This window comes from Miniopterus schreibersii (genome assembly GCF_964146895.1).
Source record: "Miniopterus schreibersii genome assembly, chromosome: X".
NCBI lineage: Eukaryota > Metazoa > Chordata > Mammalia > Chiroptera > Miniopteridae > Miniopterus > Miniopterus schreibersii.
In genome coordinates this window covers 71,388,874-71,410,441 of record NC_138104.1, presented here as the reverse complement: position 1 = coordinate 71,410,441, position 21,568 = coordinate 71,388,874, and the positions used below count along the sequence as shown (strand labels likewise).

Below are 21,568 nucleotides of genomic sequence, written 5' to 3'. Positions count from 1 at the left end.
TCAGGAACCTCGGCCTGGACAAGAACCAGGCAAGTGAGGCTCCACAGAGGGAAAGAAGGTTCACGATCCTTCCCTCTCCTATTTCAGTGCCCCCCGCTGTCCCTCTGCCCACATTTCCCTGTTTCCTATATTTTTCCTCAGTGGACCCTTGGCCCCAGGTCTTGCTCCCTCCAGGTGGCTACAGGAACCTTCAGCTCAGGTCTTGTCACTTACTGCACAAAAACCTTCTGTGGCTCCCATGGGGAAAACAGGAACGTCTCAGCTAGGCCTCCAGGGCTCCTCGTGACCTTCTGGACTTTCTGGCTTCCCTTGGGTTCATTTAATCCCCCAAATATTTCTGAGCTCTGCTCTGCGCCTGGTGGACTCTGTGCTAGAGGATATAAAAATCCCATCCCTGCTCTGTGGGAGCTCCCAGGGGAGGCCCTCCCCTTCCTAGATACCACAGACCTTCCCACTGCCCCATGTCCTCCCCACCCAGCTAGGATCTGCATTGGTTTTCTCCAGCCCATTTTTTATGGTTGATAATCCACAATGTTCTCTCACACACACGCAAGCACACCCACATCTACATACCTGACAATTTCCTTCACCAGCACTGTCCCTCCACCACTGGGTTCACCAGAGTCCCCAGAGCCCCTTGGAGCAGAGGCCAAAAAGGCCCCCCTACACACAAAGTCACATCACCAAACCTCATAATGCTTTGTGAAAATGTACCCAGCCATACACCAACTGTGCACAGTCCTCGAAGACCTAGTGAGAACCTCAGAGCTGTTCACATGTCCGTGTGTAATAGGCTTCGCACAATGTACACACAGCCAATGCTGCCACTAGGGCATCTCTCGTCATGCACAGGAAGCACACCCTGGGCACTGCCCAGGCACTGCCGTGGGGTGGAGGTGTGGGTCTGCACCCGGACAGGCCCTCAGCAGGCAGGAGGGCAATCTTGACCCTGACCTTCTGGGAGCTCCTAATCTCAAAGACAAGAGACTCTCATTCAGAAGCTCAGTGTGGCTCAGGAAGTGCAAGGGAGTCAGCCTGTCAGGACCAGGGAAGCTCAGGGGGAGGAGAGGCCAGCCACAGGGTAGCCAGATAAAATGCAGGCTGCCCAGTTGAACTTGAATTTCAGAAAAACAATGAATAATTTCTTAGTATAAACATTGCTCATGCATACTTATACTGAAAACTTCCTATGCTATACTAAAAATTATTTGTTGTATATCTGAAATTAAAATATAACAGTATTTTTTGGGGTGAATTCCAGCAACCCTAGTGAAGGAGGGCTTTGAGTGAATGAGCACAGCCAGGCCTCCAAGGTGGTACCTGGACGTTTGTCCACTTAACCTGAATGCTTGTGACAGCGCCATTATTTCAAGGATCATTTTGAATCTCATGTTATTTATTAAAAAGCAAAGTCAATAATGAAAAACCTGTGGTAATTGGCTATTCCAAAGAAGGGTGCTGATCACGATCGCTGACTGCACTACATGGGTTAAGGTGTTGTGGCACCTTCATTAGGAACAGCTGGCTCAGGAGTAAGAGGGCAGTTAAATCCCAGCACCCCATTTACTAGCTGTGTGACCCCAGGCAAGCCTCTCCCGCGATCTGAGCCTCAGTTTCCTTGTCTGGAAAATAGGATAATAATCACAGCTCCCTGGCTCCCTGGTTTGGGGACTCCGTGAGACAATGAAGGGAAAGGGCATAGAGTCCCCCATGCACAGAGCAATGTGGGTGGGTTGGACTTAAAGCCAACAGAACTGCACATCCACAAAGGCATGAAACTATGTACACAGATACACTCACACAGATATGTAAACCCACAGGCCATGACCTAGCACAAAGCTATGGACACACTGAGAAACACAAGCAAACCACCCAGAGACAGCACTGAATCCAGCTCCCCCTCCACAGGCAGCTCTTCAGATCAGGGCGGCATTCCAACTAGAGGCAGGGGGCAATGAATAGACATTGATGTCCCATCCCCACTCCATTCAAATTCAATTCAAGCTATAAACCATTGCGAAGTGTTAGAACGGAATTTTGAATTTTCTTATGACACGTTATTGTTATTGAAATAGCAAAATCACTTCAAAAATTGTTTCTGGTTGCTGCAAGTCCGCGCTTGGTAGGTGCCCTGAGCACTCGCTTCTGGGCTTACTGGCAGATCAGGTCTACCCTCTAGCTGAGTTTGAGGACAAGGACTCCTCCAGTTGCCCATTCCCAAGGGAAACAGCCCTTGCTTCTCCCTCAGGGAATTTCAGCTCCCAGCTTTCCCCCTCCCAGGCCAGAAGCATCCCCTCTCCCTTTTCCCAGCTATAGCCTTGGCTTAATCTCAAGACAACTAACAGGGCCTCAGACTGGACCTCGGCCAGGCCATTAACTCCCTGGTGAACTGGGGAGCCACTTCACAGCTCTGGACTCCAATTCCCCCGTTTGCAAAATGTTGAGAATATGTGTTTGCTGCTCACTGTGAGGAACTGGTGAGATGCTAGAGTGGGATGAAGTCAGCCCCAGCACTTAGGCCTCCTCACCCCCAGTGCAGGCTCAGTTCTCTGCCTCTCCAGGCTGAGAGGTAGGCCCCAGGGACTGCTGGAATTCCTGGGGGTGGGGAAGGGTGGGAGAGAGGGAACAGAAGGAGTGGAGAACAGCAGTAAATAAGAAAGTGCCTTTTGGGAAGCTAGCTCCATGAGGGGCAGAGGAACCCCTCAGCTTGAGAAAAAAGGGATGAAGGCACAGCTCCCCACCTCTTCCCACTGGCCCTTGGAACAGGAGGCCCAGCCCAGCTGTGCTGCTCCACCTTAGTGGCCAGACCGCACCCAGGCCTCGCTTGACCTGGCGGATGGTTCTCTGACAGTTCAAACACAAAGCTCTGTCAAGTGAGAAGTGCCAGGGGAACCCTGTGGGTAGCTGGAAGGATCCTTCCCTGAAGCAGACTAGTCTTCTGAAACATAAGGACTCTACAGAAAAATGGGGACACCTTCTACAGAGTGAAGGCACTTTTGGAAAGGGGGAGCCATTTGGGCAAGTAAGGAGCTTCTCAGAGTGTTCCCACCTGCAAAATGGAGACATTTTCTTTAAGATGGAGGTCTGTTTAATAAAAAGGTCCTTTCTGGAAAGGGAAGGAGTTTCTACAAAATGGAAGCACTTTCCTCAAAGTAGAGGGACATTCTGTAAAATGAGGAAGAGTTCTATAAAGACCCTTTTGTAAAATGGATGTTCTGTCTGTAAATGACTCTGACAAAATAGAAAACTCTTCTGTAAAATGGAGGAACTCTTTTTTTACAAAGTGAGACACCTTCTGTAAAGTGAAGGATGTTTCCGTAAAGTGCGGGCCCTTGTGTAAAGTGAGGACCTTTATGTCAAATGGGACAGTCTAAGGCAATAGGGAATGGTGAGGACTAGGGTAAATTGGAGGGCACATGCCTCTCCTAAAATAGGGACTGCAGCTCTTCTCCTTCATCTAATTGTTGTGTTGAAGTAACGGGGCCCTGTATTTATTTTCAGATCTTCCAATATTTTGGGAGAATCAGAAATCTAATCCTTTATGTGAAATCCCCCAATTTTAAAAACAGTGAATAGGCCAAATGAAACTCATCAGTCAAATTCTACTTGTGGGCCACCACTTGGCAATATCTCAGTTAGATGGTCCTTAAAGCCCCTTCCATCTCTGCCATTTACCTCCTGCCCTATTGTATGTGCTGTGGCTCTTGGGTGGCTGCCTTGGAGGTGCCCTCTTCCAGCCCCTGGAAGGCCCAGTCTCCTCTGGACCTGAGAAGGCTTAGGACACTGGCTCATGTAATACTTGTCAGCAGTTCCCTGAACTAGAATCTGCCTTTTGTTCTGTCTGGTCCAGTTCACATTCTGCCCTAGGCAGGACACCTGGAGAAAAGAGCAGGGAATTACAAGTACTTTCAGAACTCTCTGGAACTTAACGTGTTCATTTTTAGTGGAGGATATAAGGTATGGGGATTCAAATTGTTTGTTGAGCATCTACTCTGGGCCAGGCATTGTGTTGATGTTCCCTGTGTGGCACTCTCCTAACAAGCCTGTGTGCTATTAGTTCCATTTTACAGATGAGGAAAACTAAGGCACGGAGAAGCAAAATAACTTGCCTGAGGATACACACAGCTAGAAGTAGTTGAGCTGGGACTTGATCCCAAGTGTGCCTATGTCCAGAGACACAGAGTACATCCTCGGTCAATGTTTGCTGAGTTGGGAAAGAAATCACATTTGGAGGGGGAGGGGAGAGGACTTTCTAAAGGAGGTGGTTTTTGAGTTCAGCCATCCAGGATGGGTGTGTTTTTACAGGTATAGAAAGACTGGGCATGGTCCTGCAGGCAGGGGAAGAAAAGTGAGCAAAGGTGTGGATACTAGAGCGGGGGAGGTGAAGAGTGTGTTTGAGGGCACAGTGAACAGAGAGGCTGGGTTTGCAAGAAGGTTCCAGAGAGGAAGAAGGGTCAGGAAAGGTCAAAAGACAGGCAGCCCCCCACCCCCATCAACCACCACCACCAAGATACTAGGGGGCATACAGAGATGGACAACAGCACTGAAAGACACACACACGGATCTACATACAGAGAGCCACATGCAGATGCATCTAGAAACCCTCAGGGGCTTAGACAGCCAAGGTGACATACACCCAGGCATACAGGAACATACAGCATTTACAGACTCAAAGACACACATGGATATATAGACACACACTCAAATATACACAGGGACAAACAGAAACAAGAACATTAAGATATACAAAAAACAGACCCATGGGGGATAAAACAGCCAGGCAGCTAGGCACGTGCATGCATGCACGTGCGTGCATGCACGCATGCGTACACACACACACACACACACACACACACACACACACACCACAACCACATGGGAATACAGGCATCCCTTCCCTCTTCCAGTTCCTTGATTGCTGTGAGGGCCTGGCTACCTCCTCCCAGTGTTTCTGGACCTAAGGCCAGAGAAGGATGGGGGTGGTTGCTCCACCCTCCGGGAGCGGCTGGGGACTTCAGAGGACAGGAAGGGAAGGGAGTGGAGCTGCAGCTGGGAGCACTGGGGGCAGTAATTACCCAGTGCTGGGGCTGCCACGCTGGCTGGGATTTCCCTCCCAGTGAGGACAAAGCCACTAGGGGATGGCCCCTGTGACCCCTGCTGTGTGTGACCCCAGGGGCCCCAACACCTACCCATCACCCCTCCCCTCTCACCAGAGGCCTGGTCAAAATTGAGACTTGGCAAAACAGAGATTAAGAAGGAAAAAGACAGAGAGAGAGACTGGGACAAAGACAAGGGAGGAGAAGACAGGAAAACGACAGAGACCCAGAGTACGGGACAGCAAGAGAGGGAGACAGAAAACGCAGGGGCAAGTGGGAGGGAGTCAGAGACAGTGAGGGATGCAGGCCCAGAGGCAAAGGGGCAGGGACAGAAAGGGAAGGCCTGGGCCATTTGTTGAAATGGCTACAGTGTGCCAGGACGGGGGCTGAGGACTTGCCCTGTGGCATTTCATCCTTACAACACCCTAAGTGGTGGGGATGATAACCCCATTTTCTAGATGAGAAAACCAAGGCTCAGAGAGGTGAGGTGACGACGGGCAAGGTCACATGAAGCTAGAAAGAAAGTGGCAGGGCGAGATCTGGGGGGCTCTCACCGCTGCCTGACCCTGCCAGAGCCACGGGGCACAGACAGAGATCTCTGAAGGGATTCTCCAGAGACAGCAGTCAGTCTGTAGGCTGGAGCCCCTGAGGGATGCACAGAGAGACCCACACGGTCCCTGCCCCCTCCCAGCTGCCCCGGGGTGGGGGAGGGGCCGGGTCCACACCTGGAATGCATTAGGCGGAGGCCCCGCCTAGGGGAGCCTGCAAAGCTGGAGGGGGAGCAGGGAAGGTGAAGGTAGAGGCGAAGGCGGCGGCGGCAGGCGGCAGCGTGGGCGGCGGCGCGGGCCTAGCAGGCCCGGGCGGAAGGGCTTCCATGCCAGCTGCGGCTCCGTGGGGCCAGCCCTGCCAGTCCTTCCTTTCCCGCTTTCTCCAGGCGCCTTCCGTCCAAGACTTAACCCCTTCCAAGCTCGGGCCACGGGGAAGCGCCCCGAGGGCTAGAAGCTTCCAGCACCCAGCAGAACCTGCTGCTCCCTCTCTGGGCCTCGGCCACACACCTGTGCCCCTCGCACCCCTCCCCGCCTTACTCTGGGCCCGGATGGGCACAGCTGATGCCTACCGGGCACTGACACCTACATGCAATGCCTTCAGGCTACTCAGACTCCGCACCCTAAACCACACCCCTGGATGGCTTCTCCTCCTGCCTTCCCCGTCCTAGGAATGGCACCTCCAAGCACCCCGCTCCCCAGGCCAGGGGCTGGGCTTTCTCCGTGACTCCTCCCTCTCCCTCAACTCACACATCCAGCCAGGCCCCAATCCTGCAGACTCGACTTCTCAGTAGCTCTACAATCCACACATATTTTTTTTCCACTCCAGCCTAACTAACTTTTCCCTCCCATCCTAAGAGCCCTCTACAAGGCACTCAACACCACAGCCAGCTTGTGAAAACAGTCCCCTTCGATTCCTGCAGTGCTGTGAAGGGCTCCCTTTGCCCTGCCACCAGGGTGAACTCCAAACTCCTGAGCCTGGGGACAAGTAAGGCTCAGCTCAGGCACACTTCCCCACCCCCACCCTCCAGCCACAATGGCCTCTTGTCTGTTCCTCGAAAGTGCTCTCTTCCGCCTGGGGCTTTGGCACATGTCGTATGAACGGTTTTCTGCTTCTCTTTACCTCTGGACTCCTAATTTTCTTTCAGGTCTCAATGCAAGTGTCCTCGTTTCCTTGTCCGCCCCCTCCTCATATGTTTCTGCAGCATTTGCACTTGGAATTAGTTCTCGTGGCTGTCTTCCCTGCTAGAAAGGAGCTCCACCAGGGTAGGGATCACGACTGCCTCGTGGCCCATCCATTACCTCTCACAGGGCCAAGCAAATAGTAGGTACTGAATAAACACTTGTTAAATGAAGAAATGCCCTCCTTTCTCTCCTTGGTCATTCTTGCTTAACCACTCACCAAGTATTTATACACTCTATTATGCCAGACAAATGCAATGACCAGGTCCACAACTTATAAATGGGGAAACTAAGGCCCTGAGGGGAGAAGGGAAGCCTGGGGATGCAGTGAACCAATGGCAGAGCCAGGAGTGCTGAAGCTTTTTCCCTGCCCCCCTGCAGCCCTGTGTGTGTTTTGAGGCACCTTTTGGAGGTGTGATACCTTCTAGGTCCAAGGAGCTCGGTAGTGGAGACCGGAGAGGCTGGACTCACTGCTGCAAGGATATCTGCTCTCTTCAGATGAGGGAACTTAACTCTGTGGGGCTGGCCAGTGGCAGATTGTGCTTCCTGCCCCCATTCCAGACAGGTCTTAGCCCCACCCAGCCAGCGTCTGGCCAGCTACACATCTGCCTAAGGCATTTAGCAAACTGGCCCCCAGAAAAGCTTGGTTTGAGTCTGTCTGGGGAACTGTTAGCTGCCACTCCCCCTTGAGGCAGCAGGTAGCACCAGCTGGGCCCTGCACCAGGGACAGAGGCACCTAAAAGGGTGGAGGAATGGGGGTGCCAGCTATCTGCAACTTGGAAACTTCTATTCTTTTACTCCTGTCTGGTGAAGTCTTTTTCCCACCTACCCAGAGTCTACATTTTGTTGTGTTTGTTTGGAAGACCCCAGCTGACTAGGAACCAAATTTGGGTCTTTTCTCAAACACTCCCCTGGGATCTCAAACTGCCGCTCTCCAAAAATCCCCAGCAGAGCCCACCACCCCCTCCTGTTATGAGTCCCCTCTCCTCACCACAAGCAGCCTCCCTCTATGGCCTCTCAGGATGCCCTCCACAGGGAGGACATCTAGAGAGCCACAGGAAGTTACCTTACCAATGCGTGACTTGGTTTTCAGGAGTACTCCCTCAGTTCTTTGCAGTAGCCACTACCCTAGGTATATGTGAAATGGGTCTCTGCTTTATGCAAATATGCTTAAAAAATGGCCCCATAAAGGCATTTCTAAGGCAAAGTTTGGGCAGGTAATGAATGATCCACCCAAGTAAGTGTGACCGCTACCTCACTATCCATGTCTTCAAGGATGAAATGGCCCCAAGAACCATGCGCATTCTCCCCATGAGCAGCTCTGTGGTCTGTGTAAATGCTGGTGGTGAGATCTCCCAAATATCTCTGGCCAACACCTCTCTTCTGAGCTTTCCAACCCTATTGGCCACCTCCACCTGGATGTCCCCCCAGGCCTCTCAAAATTCAACATGTCTCAAACACAACTCAGATTCTTCCTCCAAACCTGCTCCTGCTCTTACATGTAGATGGTCCCACCACCACCCACCGGACCAATTCTGGACTTCTCCCTCTTTCTCTGCCTCTATATCCAAGTCACCACCAAGGCCTGCCCATGTTAGCACCTAAACATCTCTCAGATCTTACCCTCCTCACCTCTTGCACCCCTACCATCCACTCTCCACATGCAGCTATGGGGATCTCTCGAACACTCCCATCTAAGCACATCATTCCTCCACTTGATAAACCCTTCAAGGGTTTCCCCTTGCCCTCAGCATAAAGTCCCTTTGCCAGCCTTATTTCTCCACTCCTCCCAACACCAGCCCCAGTCCCCAGGATGCCCCATGGCTCAGTGCCTTTGCTCCCATTGAACTTCCTACCTAAACTGCCCTCCATGTTCCAACTAGCTCTACAAACCTTGCTAACACTCCTCCAGAGCCCTTTCTTAGGACTAGGCCCTGGGCTGGGCAGTGCTGATGCTGGGATTTCCTCTGCCTAGAGACCCAGAACTGCCAAATGGTAGGCATTCATGAGAGCTGGGCATAGAAGGTAAATGGAGGCAGCTAGTATTTGTGTGTATGTGGGTGAGGGGTTGACTCACTTTCTGTAGCTTAGATACTATGCCTCCTTTTTTAAAAATATGTTTTTATTGACTTTCAGAGAGAGGGAGAGGGAGAGAGAGAGGGAGGGAGAGAGAGAGAAACATTGATGTGAGAGAGAAACACTGATGAGTTGCCTCTGGCATGCACCCGACCTGGACATGTGCCCCGACCTGGAATCGAAACGGCGGCCTTCCAGTGTACAGGATGATGATTACAACTGAGCCACACCAGCCAGGGCCCATGCCTCCTTCTGGGGTTGGGAGGAGTGAGCGAAGCTCACAGAGGGCCCTAGGAAGAGGGCCTCAGAGGGGAGCCTGATGCATTCTCCTGGTCCTAATGACGCTGACTCACTTTAGGACCACAGGTAAACTGCCTCTCAGTCTCCACTGCTCCAACTGAGAAATGGGCTTGACCAGTGGTTCCTACTCTAGGCCATGCATCAGAATCACCTGAGGAGCTTTGAAAATATATTCCTGGGTTGCAACCCTGAGATTCTGGAGCTCTGAGAATCACATTTATTTTTTCAAAGTAAACAAGGGATTCTGATGATCACCTAGTTTGGGAAACCCAGGCCAGAAGGTATCTAGGGCCTTTCTAGTTCCAATTCTAAGTCCTGGAGTCTCTGAGGATGCCCCAGGATCCAAATCAGAAAGAGCCAGCCCCTCTTGCTGCCTCCTTCAATTGGCTCGGTCCTTCCACTACCCACGAAAAAACATCAGGTGCAACTTTTTTATCGAGGTAGAGTCAGCCCAGGCCCCAAGTGACGCCCCCACCCAACATCTGGAAGGATATTCTGAGCCTCAACCCTGAGAAATAGGGTAGGGTTCCCCCCCAAATCTCTAAGAGCAAACCTACACCTGGGAACTCCTTTCTGACTCTCTGTGGCATCTCATTGGGTTATCTCAGTAACCCAATTAGGCCATAGGTTTTATCAATCTGGGAAGTGGGCACATAAACAATGGCCCCACCCCCACTAGGCATCAGGGTAACTAAAAGAGAAAGCACTTTGAAGCAATTCAAGACTCTTCACATGGATAAGATATAAATATTTTTTAAAAGCCCCTCTGCCCAGGATGGGCCACTGGATCCTAAGGATGGCAATTCAATAAAGGCCTCTGCAGTTTGAGAGAGGAAGTCAGCAGGCACATAGAAATCTTAACATGTGGACTAAAATGTTTCAAGGCTTTACTTGAAGCTCAGGTCTCTCTCTGTCTCTCTCTCTCTCACACACACACACCTTACAACCATCAACCCTGTCCTCTCTGGGCCAATTATAGGCGAGTGCTGTGGAAAGAGAAGCAAGTCACTTGTGCCTACCCCTGGGCCGGCTGGGCAGTGGGGGAGGCGGGCCTCTCACGCCCCATGCTGCTGTGAATCACATGGCCCAGCACCCTCCTTGCCAGGGCCTGAGTAATTCCTCCGCCTCCTCTTCAGAAGGTTTTTCTCATTTAAAAAATTTTATTCTGCAGGCTTTGCAACCAGTACCTCATAGCTGCCTCATGGCATTCTCTAGATGAAGAAATTCAGACTCAGACAAAGGAAGTCACTCACCCAGGGTCACATAGTGAGTCAGTTATGAATGGTTGGATGGGAGGCCAGGTCGTTCCCTGACACCCTTGTTAGTCCCAATCCTCATCTTGGAGTTAAAGAAAAAAGACACCCACCAATTACAGAGGCAGGGACTTCATTGGGAAAAGGATCCTGGAAACTTTTGGGGGGGAGGAGGGGAGCAGTTCAGGGTGGGTACTATGATGGTAATTTGGAAGGATTGGTGGAGTGGGAAGGCAACTCAGAATCACCACTGTGTATTGATCAGAGGCCAGGGACCAGTGTTCTAGACGCTGCCCAGCTACTGACTTGCAGACCAAGAATATCTGGAAGGCAGGAGTTCAGTTGTACTTCTCTTAGACAATAGTTACTGAGGTTCTACCATGTGCTCCCTTTCAATTTGTTCAGTCATTTGTTCAACATGGATTTATTGAGCACCTACTTTGTGCCAGGCACTGCACTAGTCTTGGGGATACAAAAGTGAACAAAGCAGATCCAATCCCCTTGCCCTCACGGAGCTCACATTCTAGTGGAGGGAGATGGGCAATAAACAAGTAGACACGTATAATGAGATCACTGCAGACTGTACTAAGTACAAGGGTGTGGAAGCACACTGGCAACTGCAATGGAGACTCACAAGTGGCCCTACCTAAAGTGGTCAAAGAAGGTCTCTTGGAGGAGGTGACATCTGAGCTGAGACCTGAAAGATGAGGAACATGCCAGGTGGAAAGCAGGAGGAAGAGCTGCCAGGCAGAGGGAAAAAGCAGATGCAAAGGTCCTGAGGTGGCATGTTTTGGGATCTGAAAGAAGGTACTGTAGTAAAGTGCAGGAGTAGCTGCTCCATACAGTGTCTATCGGGGGAGTCTGGAAAGTGGCAGGAGCAACCTGTAGGGCAGGTGGTTAAAGGCCTGCTGCCAGCAGGATATCTCTACCCCACACCGAGGGAGCTCCTGAAAACTACCAGAGGTTCCATGACTAGCCCAAGGTCATAACAGTAGCAAGGGGTGCATCTTGCCAGCATTGTATGCTTCGCTACTGCTACCTGGTGCTGGGCCACAATCCAAAAGACCTGTGGATCCTGGGAGCTCAGGTTCACATGGGGATGTCCCCAGATGGGGGAGGCCCTGCTGGACTCCTCAGACACTCAGGTCTGTGTAGTGCAAAGGCCTCTCCAGGTAGTGGCCTGTGACCTGACCAAGAGCCGCTCCATTTCTGCAAATCCAAGTTCAAGTATCCTGATTTCTCCCCACAAACCTCGTAGCCCTGCAGCTCTCCAGCTCTGCTACAATTGGCTTATGCTTGCCTTTACCTTTCTGCTGTCTCCCTACCCACCAGCCTCTTCCGCCCTCCCCTCCAGCTTGACCCCAAGGCTCACCTCTTCCACCTTTCTCTCTCATCAGCACCTTCTATTCCCTCCTTTCCTTGTCCTCTGGCCACACACACCTGGCAAAACCCCAACCTTGGATCAATCCGCCATCCCTCTCTCTCTTTTTTTTTTTTCCACTCATACTCCAGAGCTGCTAAACAGAACAGAAGAAAATCACATAAGCAGAAGGCTTGGCATTACTTACATGGTCTCCAGCCTCAGTTTGGGGGAAGCAGAAAGACCAGACTTTGGACTCAAACAGATCTGGTTTTGAATCCTGGCTCCATACTAGCTGTGTGACCTTGGGCAAGTTACTTAACTTCTCTGAGCCTCAGTTTCCTCCCGTAGGAAATAGGGCTAATGATACCCACTCCACAGGAGGCTCCTGAAGATGAAATGAGAACCCATGTAAAGCACCCAGCCCAGTGCCTGGCACAATGTAGGTGCTTGGCAAATGGGAGACTCCTTTTCCCTTAGTCCCCCAAACAAACCCTGGTTTCCCAACCAAATCCCCCTTACTGCCTTGCAATCCTGTCCCTTTTTCTTGGAGTACTCCCTCTTCCATTAAGCTCATCAGATAGAATAGAAGGGGGTCGGAGGGGTTGAGGGGGCATAGGGGACAGAGAAAATACGGGGACAGAGGTTGAAAGGACTGGATAAGGCCTAGGAAGGACGGAAGGGGTTGGAGGTTGAGAAGACTCCAAGGGCTAGGGTGTGCGGGCCGGCCCCGAGGTGGAGCTTGGAGAGCCAGAGAACAAGAACACCCTCCCAGTACCAGGCCCGTGGCCGGGCTCCCATGCTCTCTCGATCACTCACCAGGCCGGGGCTGCGAGCCCTCCAGGTGGTAGGAGAAGCGCAGGGCCCGGTGGTGCTGTGGACTGGGGCCGCAGGGCAAGACCCGGGGGCCTGGAGTAGCGCCGAGGCTGGCGTCCGAGGGTCCGGCGAACTGGGGATCCGGGGGTCCGCCGAGAGCCAAACCTGGGTCCCTGGGTCCCGGCGGTCCCGGCTCCAAGACTCCGGAGTCTGAGTCCGCACAGGCCGGTGGAGCGGCGCCGGGTGGGTTCACTGTAGGATGTTCGGGCTCAGAAGGCCCGGGGCCCCCCGGGGCTCGGTGGCCATGCATGGTCCGGGCCTGGGCGCGGGGCCCGGGCTCCCCGCCTGGCTCCAGCTCTTGGGGTAGAGGCGCGGGCGGAGGAGGCCCGGCGCCCGGCAAAGCAGCGGCTTCAGGCTCGGGGGGCGGGGCTGCGGGCTCAGCCCCACTGCGGAGCCTCGAGTCCCCAGCCCGGGCCCGGGCCAGCAGCCGTGGCAGCGGTGGCAGTACTAGCAGCAGCCGCGGCCACCGCCGCTGCCGTGCCAGGCATCGCCGGCCCGGGCCCCGCGCGGGGAGTGGGCTCGGCGGGGCCGGGGGCCCGCTGGGGAGCGCTGTCTATGCGGCAGCGGTCGGGTGAGGGTCGGGGGCTGCGCGGGGCGCGGGCTCTCCTGCAGGCGGCGAGCCACTTCCGAGGCCCCGGGGCGAGTCGGTCTTTTTTGGAGAGCGGGGTCTCTTCTTTCCCCGCTAGTGGGAATCGATCTGGGCTCCTCTGGCTGGTCGGAAAGGTTCTTCCTCCCGCCGCAGCGGAGGCTGGGGGGCGGAGGAGAGGGCAGGGGAGGGGAGGGAGCGAGAAGAGGACGACGGTGGCGGGGGGCGCGCGTGTGCGCCTCGCGCTTGGGCTGCGGGGCTCGCCCTCAGCCAATCCCTCTGGACGAAGCTCCAGCAGCGGGTGCAGGGGAGAGGCCAGGGCCTGGCTCTACCTTCCTCCCCAGCCTCGGCCTGGGTCTCCGCGGCAGCGGGCGGGAAGGAGTCCGGGGAAGGGGGGGTGGGGAGGCGGGAGCAGTCTCTGAGGCAGCCGCAGGCACAGCGGCACTGGGACCCAGTTACCCGGACCCCGCCCCCTCGCTGGGATTGGCTCTTGGCCACGCCCCCTCACTGAGGGCCGCCTCCCTTCTCCTTGCGACCGCCTCCAAGTCCCTCTCCACCCCCTTGAAAATTCCCCCTCAGGCTGCTTTCCCCATCCGTTCCTGGTCCCACACAGGCAAGTCTCCTGGCTCAACCCCCCACATCTGCCTTTCTGTCCCATCTCAGGTCTTTCTCCCACCACTTGTCCTTCAATCTCTTTTCCACATGCTCCAGAGGTTCCCTATGGCTTGGCGCATAGAGGACTTGTCTTTGATGCTCTCAACTCTGCAGACCAGACCTCAGTCCTTTACTTCGCCCCTTTCTTGTCAATAGCCTCAGTTCCCAGGACTGTCGCATATGCCTGGCAACATCCCAACCTTGGATCAGTCCAACTATCCGCCTTTTCCATGCCTGTGCCCAGGCAGCTAAACGTTACTGGAGAAACTATCCAACCTCACGGATTTGTGCCACTATAAACTCTTGTCCCTAGCGTCTACCAGGCCCTTGGTGCTGACCTACAACTCTACTATGTGCCCCTAGGCAGCTTTCTCTCCCATGTTCTACAGCAGCCATTTCAAACCTGCCCTCTCCTCAAACGCCCAACTTCATCTGCCCCCTCACCCTCAGCAGATGAAACAGAAGTCACCAAAAAGGAAGTTTTTGACTTTTTGCCACCAAACCTACCTAGTTTGTCCCTTGCTCCTTCCCATAAGCATCTACACATACTCAGGTCTCTTCCATCTCAAAACAAATAAACAATTACCAAAAAGTCTCCCTCTCCAACCACCTCCCTCTCTTTCTATAAACTTCTCAAAAGAGTCGCCTACACTTAACTGTCTTAATTTTCCCACTTCCCACTTATCTTTCAACCCACTCCAATCTGCCTCCATGAGGTGCCTGATACTGCTCTCTCATCAAGGTCCGCGTGGCCTGTGTCACTGAATCCAACAGAATCTTTTCAGAGGTAATCCTACTTGGCTTTTTGGGAGCACTTGACCCTGGTGGCCACTTCCTCCTCCCTCAGCCACACCCACGACACCACACTCGTTTTTCTGCTACTTTCTTGGCAATTCCTTTTTACTTTCCAGACTCTTCTTTGACCAACCTTTATTTTTTTCTTTTCTTTGTCCAACCTTTAAATGTCAGTGCTCTTTAGGGCTTTGGCTTGAGCTCTCTTGTCTTCCTTCTCTATGCTCTTTCCTTGGATTATCACATTCACTTCCATGGCTTCAATTATCATCCCTTTGCTGACGACTCCCAAATTGATGCCCCAAGTTCAGACATTTCTCTTGACCTATGCATTCAGCTGGTTACTAGACAGCTCTACTTGATACCCCAGAGGCACCCCAAACCTCAGTTTCTCCCCAATTCAAGGCATTCTCCTCCCAACCTGTTTGTCCTTCTTTGTACTTTATCTTACTGACTGACCCCACTGAAAGCAAAAACCTGAGCTACACTCAATTCTTCTCTCTACTCCACCCCCCTACTATCACCAAGTCCTGTCATTTTTACCTCCTGAATATCTCCCTAATTTATGTAGCCTCTTCATTTCTGCTGCCACTTCCCTAGTCTAGGCCAGCATCATTTCTAACCTGTGATGCTGTCACTGCCTTCCCATCTCACTCTTGCTCCCTGGAATCTATTCTCTACACTGCAGGCAGTTGATATTTTGAAAAGGTAAGTCAAATCATATCACTTTCATGTTGAGAACCCTTCAATGAATCAATCCCCTTTGGCTCAAAAGAAAAGTTACCTTCTGCAATAGGGAAGGTTAAGCAGGGCCTTGCATGATCTGGCCCCTGCCAGGTTGTCCACACAAGTGAAAGCTGAAATTCTTAGATTGTCCTTAGTCACTGTAGCCTCTGAGTCTTTCTATATGCTGTTGTTTTTGCATGAAACTCTCCACATCTCCCCTACTCCACTTCATTTGTTCTTCAGATCTCCACTCTTTTTTTTTTTTTTTTAAATCCTCACTAGAGGATATTTTTTCAATTGCTTTTCAGAGAGAGTGGGAGGGGGAGAGAGAGATAGAGAGAAACATTGATGTGAGAGAGACACATCGATTGGTTGCCTCCTGCACACACTCTGACTGGGGCCAAGGATCAAGCCTGCAACCGAGGTACGCGTGCCCTTGGCTGGAATCCAACCCAGGACCCTTCAGTCCAAGGGCCGATGCTCTAACCACTAAGCCACACCGGCCAGGACCAGATCTCCATTCATTTTATGAATGTCTTTTGAGCACACACTATGGGCCAGGAACCATGTGAAGCACTAGTTACGCAGTAGTGAATAAGACAGACATCAACAAGACTGTGGTAAATAGCCCTGGTTGGGTAGCTCAGTTGGTTAGAGCATCGTCCCAATACAAGGTTGTGGGTTCGATCCCTGGTCGAGGCACATACAAGAATCAACCAACGAATGCAGAAATAAGTGGAACAACAAGTTGATCTTTCTTTCTCTCTCTCTCCCTTCATCTCTCTCTCTCAAATCAATAAATAAAATTTAAGAAAAAGACTGGTGAACAAACTTGGCCCTCGCATTTTACAGTCTTGTGCTGAAGGGACCATGAAGCAAACACACATAATTACAACACATAAACATGCATAATTAGAAATTGTGATAAGGCTATAAAGGGACAGAGCAGTATTACAGGAAAGAGAATAACGGGTGGGGGCAATTTAACTAGAGAGGTCAGACAAGGCCTGATATCTAAGCTGAGACATGATGAGTGGAGGCAAAAGTGTTTCAGGCAGGGACACAGTAAGCTCGAAGGCCTGAGGAATAGTGTACTTAGGAACTGTATGAAGGCCAGTGTGGCTGGAGCATATTGAACTGAGGGCAAGAAGGGTGGGATATGAGGCTGAAGAGGGAGGCGGAAGCCATATTACATAGGGCTTTATTGGCATGATAAAGACAATGGGTCTTATTCTATGAGCAACAAAAAGCTTTTAAATGTGGGCCAATTTGCAGGAGGTACTTAAATCAGTTTGAGAAAAGAACAGAAAATATCAAAACATATCATAGGCTCAGCAGGAAGGATGTTTCAAGAAACTTTTGTTTCAGGTTGTATCACAGATGAACTGAATCATGGTGAAATAGTAGTTGTCTTTTGTAGATAAATGCTGAATACAGTATACTGAAAGGTTTTAAGCTTGGGATTGACATGGTATAGTTAATGTTTTAAAAAATTACTTTGGCTGCTGTGGATTGCATGGTAGGTGGACAAGATTAGGAGCCTACTGCAATTAGATGATGGTGAGAGGATTAAGATGGTGGTGGTGGAGATGGAGAGAGGTAAACAGATTTGAGAGATATTTAGAATTGAAAGGGCTTGGTGTGGTGGCTTGGGGGTGGGAGAGAAAGGGAGAAATCAAGGATGCTACTCAGGATTCTGGTCATGTGGGTTTGGGTCATTCACTGAGATGAGGAAGAAAGAAAGAGGGACAGGTTTTCAGGGAAGATCAAGGATTTAGTTCTACACACCCCTGAGATAGCCAGGTGGAGAAGCCAAGCCAGTCATAGTACATCCTAGGGGAGAGGGCAAATAAATGAGCATTGTCCGTATAGAGATGGCATTAAAAGCTGTGAGAGAAGAGGTTAACCTGGAACACAGCAAAGAGAAAGGAAGAGGATCCTTGACTGACCTCCAAGGAACTCAAATGTTAGAGGCTGAGTGAAGAAGCAGGAGGTGGCAAAGAAGAGACTGAGGAAGCAGCAGAGAGACAGGACATGCTGAGGGTGTGTTGGTGATGTTTCAGGAGTGCTGAGAAGACAAGAGGAGGACTAAAAAGGGTCCACTGGATATGGCAATATGGATATTGGTAGTGACCTTGATAGAAGTGGTTTTGGAGGAGTGGTGGGGTAAACACCAGAATGAATGAAGAGTGAACAGATACACCAGTGATGGGAGTGGAAATTGATACAACCACTCTAGAAAAAGTTGGGCATTTTCTGTAAAGGTGAATGATGCATGTATTCTATGACCCAGCAATTATAGGTATATATCCCAGAGCAGTGGTCCTCACAGCGTGGTCTGGGGATCCTGAGGGCAGGGTGGGGGTGATAGGGTGTGGAGTCAACCATAATACCAGCACAATGCTATTTGCTTTACTCTCATTCTCTTAAGAATGCAGAGTGGAGTTTTCCAGAGGCTATATGACATGTGATAGCACAATAGATTGAATGCAGAAGCAGATATAAGGATCCAGCTGTCTTCTATTAAGCCATAGAGTAAAGAGATTTGCAAAAATGTAAAACAGTGCCACTCTTGTCACTAAATTTTCAATTTGAAAAATATAGTCATTTTTCATAAAAATGTTATTTGTGTTAAATGTAATAGTTTTTTATTGTTATTTTAAAATGAATATATTTAAGCTTTTCTCAATTTTTATTTCTAATACAGCAAGTATCAATTGATCTAATCCATAAACCCAACCTCGTTGGGGTCTGCAATGATTTTTAAGAATGTCCTTAAAGGAAGCCCTGAGATCAAAAAGTCTGAGAATTACTTCCCTAGAGAAATCCTTGCTCATGTGTACTGGGAGATGCTATAAGAATGTTCACCAAAACCTGTTTTTAACTGCAAGAAATGGAAACAAGAGTATGGGATGAATAAATTGAGACATACGTGGAATAATGTATGGAAATAATAAATGAATGAACTTTAGCTACATGTATCAACATGGATGAAACTCAGGAAACCTAACATTGATGCAAAAAAAAATCATAACAATGTTTATATAAAGTGGAAAAATGTGTAAAATTACACAATATGTGGATGCAGTCATATGTTGTAAAACCATAGAGTAAAGCAAGGAATGAAAAAGAAAATATTCAGGATAGTGGGTACCTCGGGAAGGGGAAGGAGATGCAACTGGGGAGAGCTGGCTACATAGGGGGTTTTGCCATTCGGAAATGATCAGTTTTTGCAGCTGGGCGATGGGTACACAGGCTATTTATTATTTATTCAAACTTTACATATATGTACATTCTAAAATTTATAATGTACATCATGAAAAAGAAATAAAATTAATTTTAAAAACAGGACTAATTGGATAGAGTGCTGTGGGGAGTGTAGTTTGTTACAGGACCCTCCCCGAAGTCAGAGGTAACCCCCACCTCCCCCCACACCACTGAAGTGCAGTTAGGTCTGTGGGCAATGCCCTTGAGAAACTTGGCTGTAAATGGGCACAGGGCTTAGATAAGGTGATGGTAGGAGGATGGTCAAAGAATAATTTTTTAAAAGATGAGGGATACTAGACTATGCTTGCTTGCTGCTTGCAACGATCTAGTAGAGAGGTGTAAGATGAAGGCACAGAGGAGAAAGGGAATAATGCAGGGGAAAGGAAGGGCTGGGATCTAGGGCACTGGGCCTCAGGGAGGAGGAGAGGTCCTTGGGCCTCTCACTGGAACAGGAAGGAAAGAGGCAAGGCTGAACACAGATAGTGGGAGGTTTAGAGATCCAGTGGTGAGAAGATGAGGGCTCTGTAACAATTCTCAATGTGTAAAGGCTTCTATTTTGTCATTGAAGCATGAGGTAAGGTCATTTTCTATAGAGAGAACAGAAATATTACTCAGCCTTTCCTAATAGCATGGTTATAGAAATTTTTTACTACCGATAGTTTAGAATAAAGTTCCAGCTTCACAATAACATACATTTTTAGTACTGTTGACAAATTTGGGGAAATCTGTTTATTTTCTTTCATATAGGAGCTGTAAGATGTCCAGGCAGTCCAATTTTCTTGTAGAGTGGCAAATCTCCAGTACTCTTTGATTGTTCACTGTTCATTAACCAGGGGCTTGGAAGACATCCGTGCAAATGAGGGACCCTGAAGCTTTAATGACTTCTACGAAAATCTTCCTGTGGCCTCTTTGAACTACCTCCTCCTCCAGGAAGCATTCTGATTTTCCCAAGCCGAGGTTCTCCCACAGGGCTTTATTCCTGCCACTCACTGGACTTTCCCCCAGTCTCTCTGAGCTAGCTAGGTCAGCCTCCTTCACCAGATGGAGAGTGCTCTGGGGGGTAAGGAGTCAGGGCACACTTACCTTGGCCAGGCAGACTGGGATTTGGTATTTTGCACCTCAAGTGAAGAGACAGGACAGGGTTTATCCTAATCCTTGGTTCATGATATACTCTCACCATTGGTCCAGGCTAGAGCTTCACTCCTAGCTCTTCTGTGTGACCTTCAGCAAGTTTCTCATCACTCAGAGTCTCAGTTTCCCCATCTGTAAACTGGGGATGATGCTAATACCTATTAGATCAGAGTTGTGAGGGTTCAATGATATAATCCATATAATGCATGCACAGTCCCTGGTACCTAATGTTTAATAAAAGATAGCCTTCCTTCCACGTTATTGAGACTGTACTGTCAGTGTAGGGTACAGTAGCCAAGGCCCAGGACCTGCTTTTTGTGCTCAGACAGTGGGCAGCACACAGACCAGTACAGCCCTGATATATCAAAATGATTTCATCCTTTGTCTTTATTTCTCCTTATTTTTCACTGTCTCTTCTTCCCTGTTCGCCATCACTGTCGCCACCTCTCAGACATTCATCTCTGTCTCTATTTTGCTTTCTCTTGTCTTTCTGTTTACATCTCTCTGGTGGTTTCTCTTTCCTGTCTCTAATCTCCCTTCATTTCTTGCTCTTGCCCTTCCTCTCACTATGTTGCCTGTGTTTGAGGGGGGTCACCTTTTTTCCATTTTGTTTCCAGCTAACTTACAATTCTCATTTGGTCTGTTTCCGTCCTCACATATAGAACACCACATTACCTAATTTGTTTCTGTACTTCTGTGTTACAGAATTTCTTTTTTGTTTCTCTTTCAATTTCCTCTGGCTCTTTGACCTCTTTTCTGTCCGCCTTTCTGTCCCTATCATTCTACCCTTATTTGTCTGATCTCTGGCTGTCTCCCAGGCCTCATCTATCTGCTGCTGCGTCCATCTGCCTCTGTTCTCCACCTATCTTTCTCTATTCTCACTTTTCTGTTCTAATCTCAGTCTTCACCACCCCCCAACATTTACATTCTTTGTCTCTGTTTCTGTCTATCTCTCGCACACACACACCTTGTTGGTCTTCTCACTCCCCTTTCCCTTTTTGATTCTCATTTCTCTATTATGCCTCTCCTTTTCTTTTTCTTTTTAAGCGAAAGCAAAAGTTTATTGAAGGAGAGACAACAGCTCCCACTGCAGCGAGAGGGGTCCTGAACGGGTAGCCCTCACCCCTTTTCCATCTCTGTTACCATCTTGTTGGGTTGCTCTCCTCATGTGCCTGTTTCTTGTCTTCATCTCTCTGTCCTTCTGTGTATTTCATCTGTTTGCTATCTTGTCCCCAGATCCCTGTCACTGTCTCTATCTCTGTCACTGACTGTGTAGTCAAGGGTATGGTTGCTTGTGCTAGATGGTTTGGATGCCAATCCTAGTTGTGCTGCTGACATGCAGTGCCTCAGTGTCCTCATCTGGAAAACGGGGCTGATGACAGTGCCTGCTTCACAGTATTGCTATGAGTATTCCATAAGCTAACACAAGTGCAGCTCGAAGAACCAGGCCTCAGACATAACAAACGCTCAAGTGTTAGTTTCTACACCATTAACCTCTTCTTCCTAATCTCCATCACCTTCCTTTCTGCCTTTGTCTGTCAAGTCCTAGTCACCTCCTCCCTACCTACTTGGCTGTTAATCATCTGTCCCTCTCTCCTCATCTTTCATGTAGCTGCCTCTCTGGCCCCATCTCTCTGTTTCTGTCCCCATCTCTCCCCCCACCTCTGCCTGCCTCTTCCTCCCTACGTTCTCGCCTTATTTCTGTCAGCCCCTCTTTCCCCACA

The 21,568-nt window shown here is 50.0% G+C and overlaps 1 protein-coding gene across 3 annotated transcripts in view; it reads right to left on the bottom strand.

Moving 5' to 3' along the window:
* Window positions 1-13,241, bottom strand: part of FGD1 (FYVE, RhoGEF and PH domain containing 1) — a 38,146-nt gene extending 24,905 nt beyond the window's left edge. For 2 of the 3 annotated variants that reach the window (XM_081126675.1, XM_081126674.1), the window contains exon 1: window positions 12,632-13,035. In XM_081126675.1, coding sequence (XP_080982801.1) covers window positions 12,632-12,938 — 307 coding nt within the window. In that variant the 5' untranslated portion in view covers window positions 12,939-13,035. Of the gene's footprint in view, window positions 1-12,631 lie in introns of all 3 variants that reach the window. The other variant, XM_081126676.1, reaches the window with a different exon arrangement.
* Between the last annotated feature and the right edge of the window lie 8,327 nt (window positions 13,242-21,568).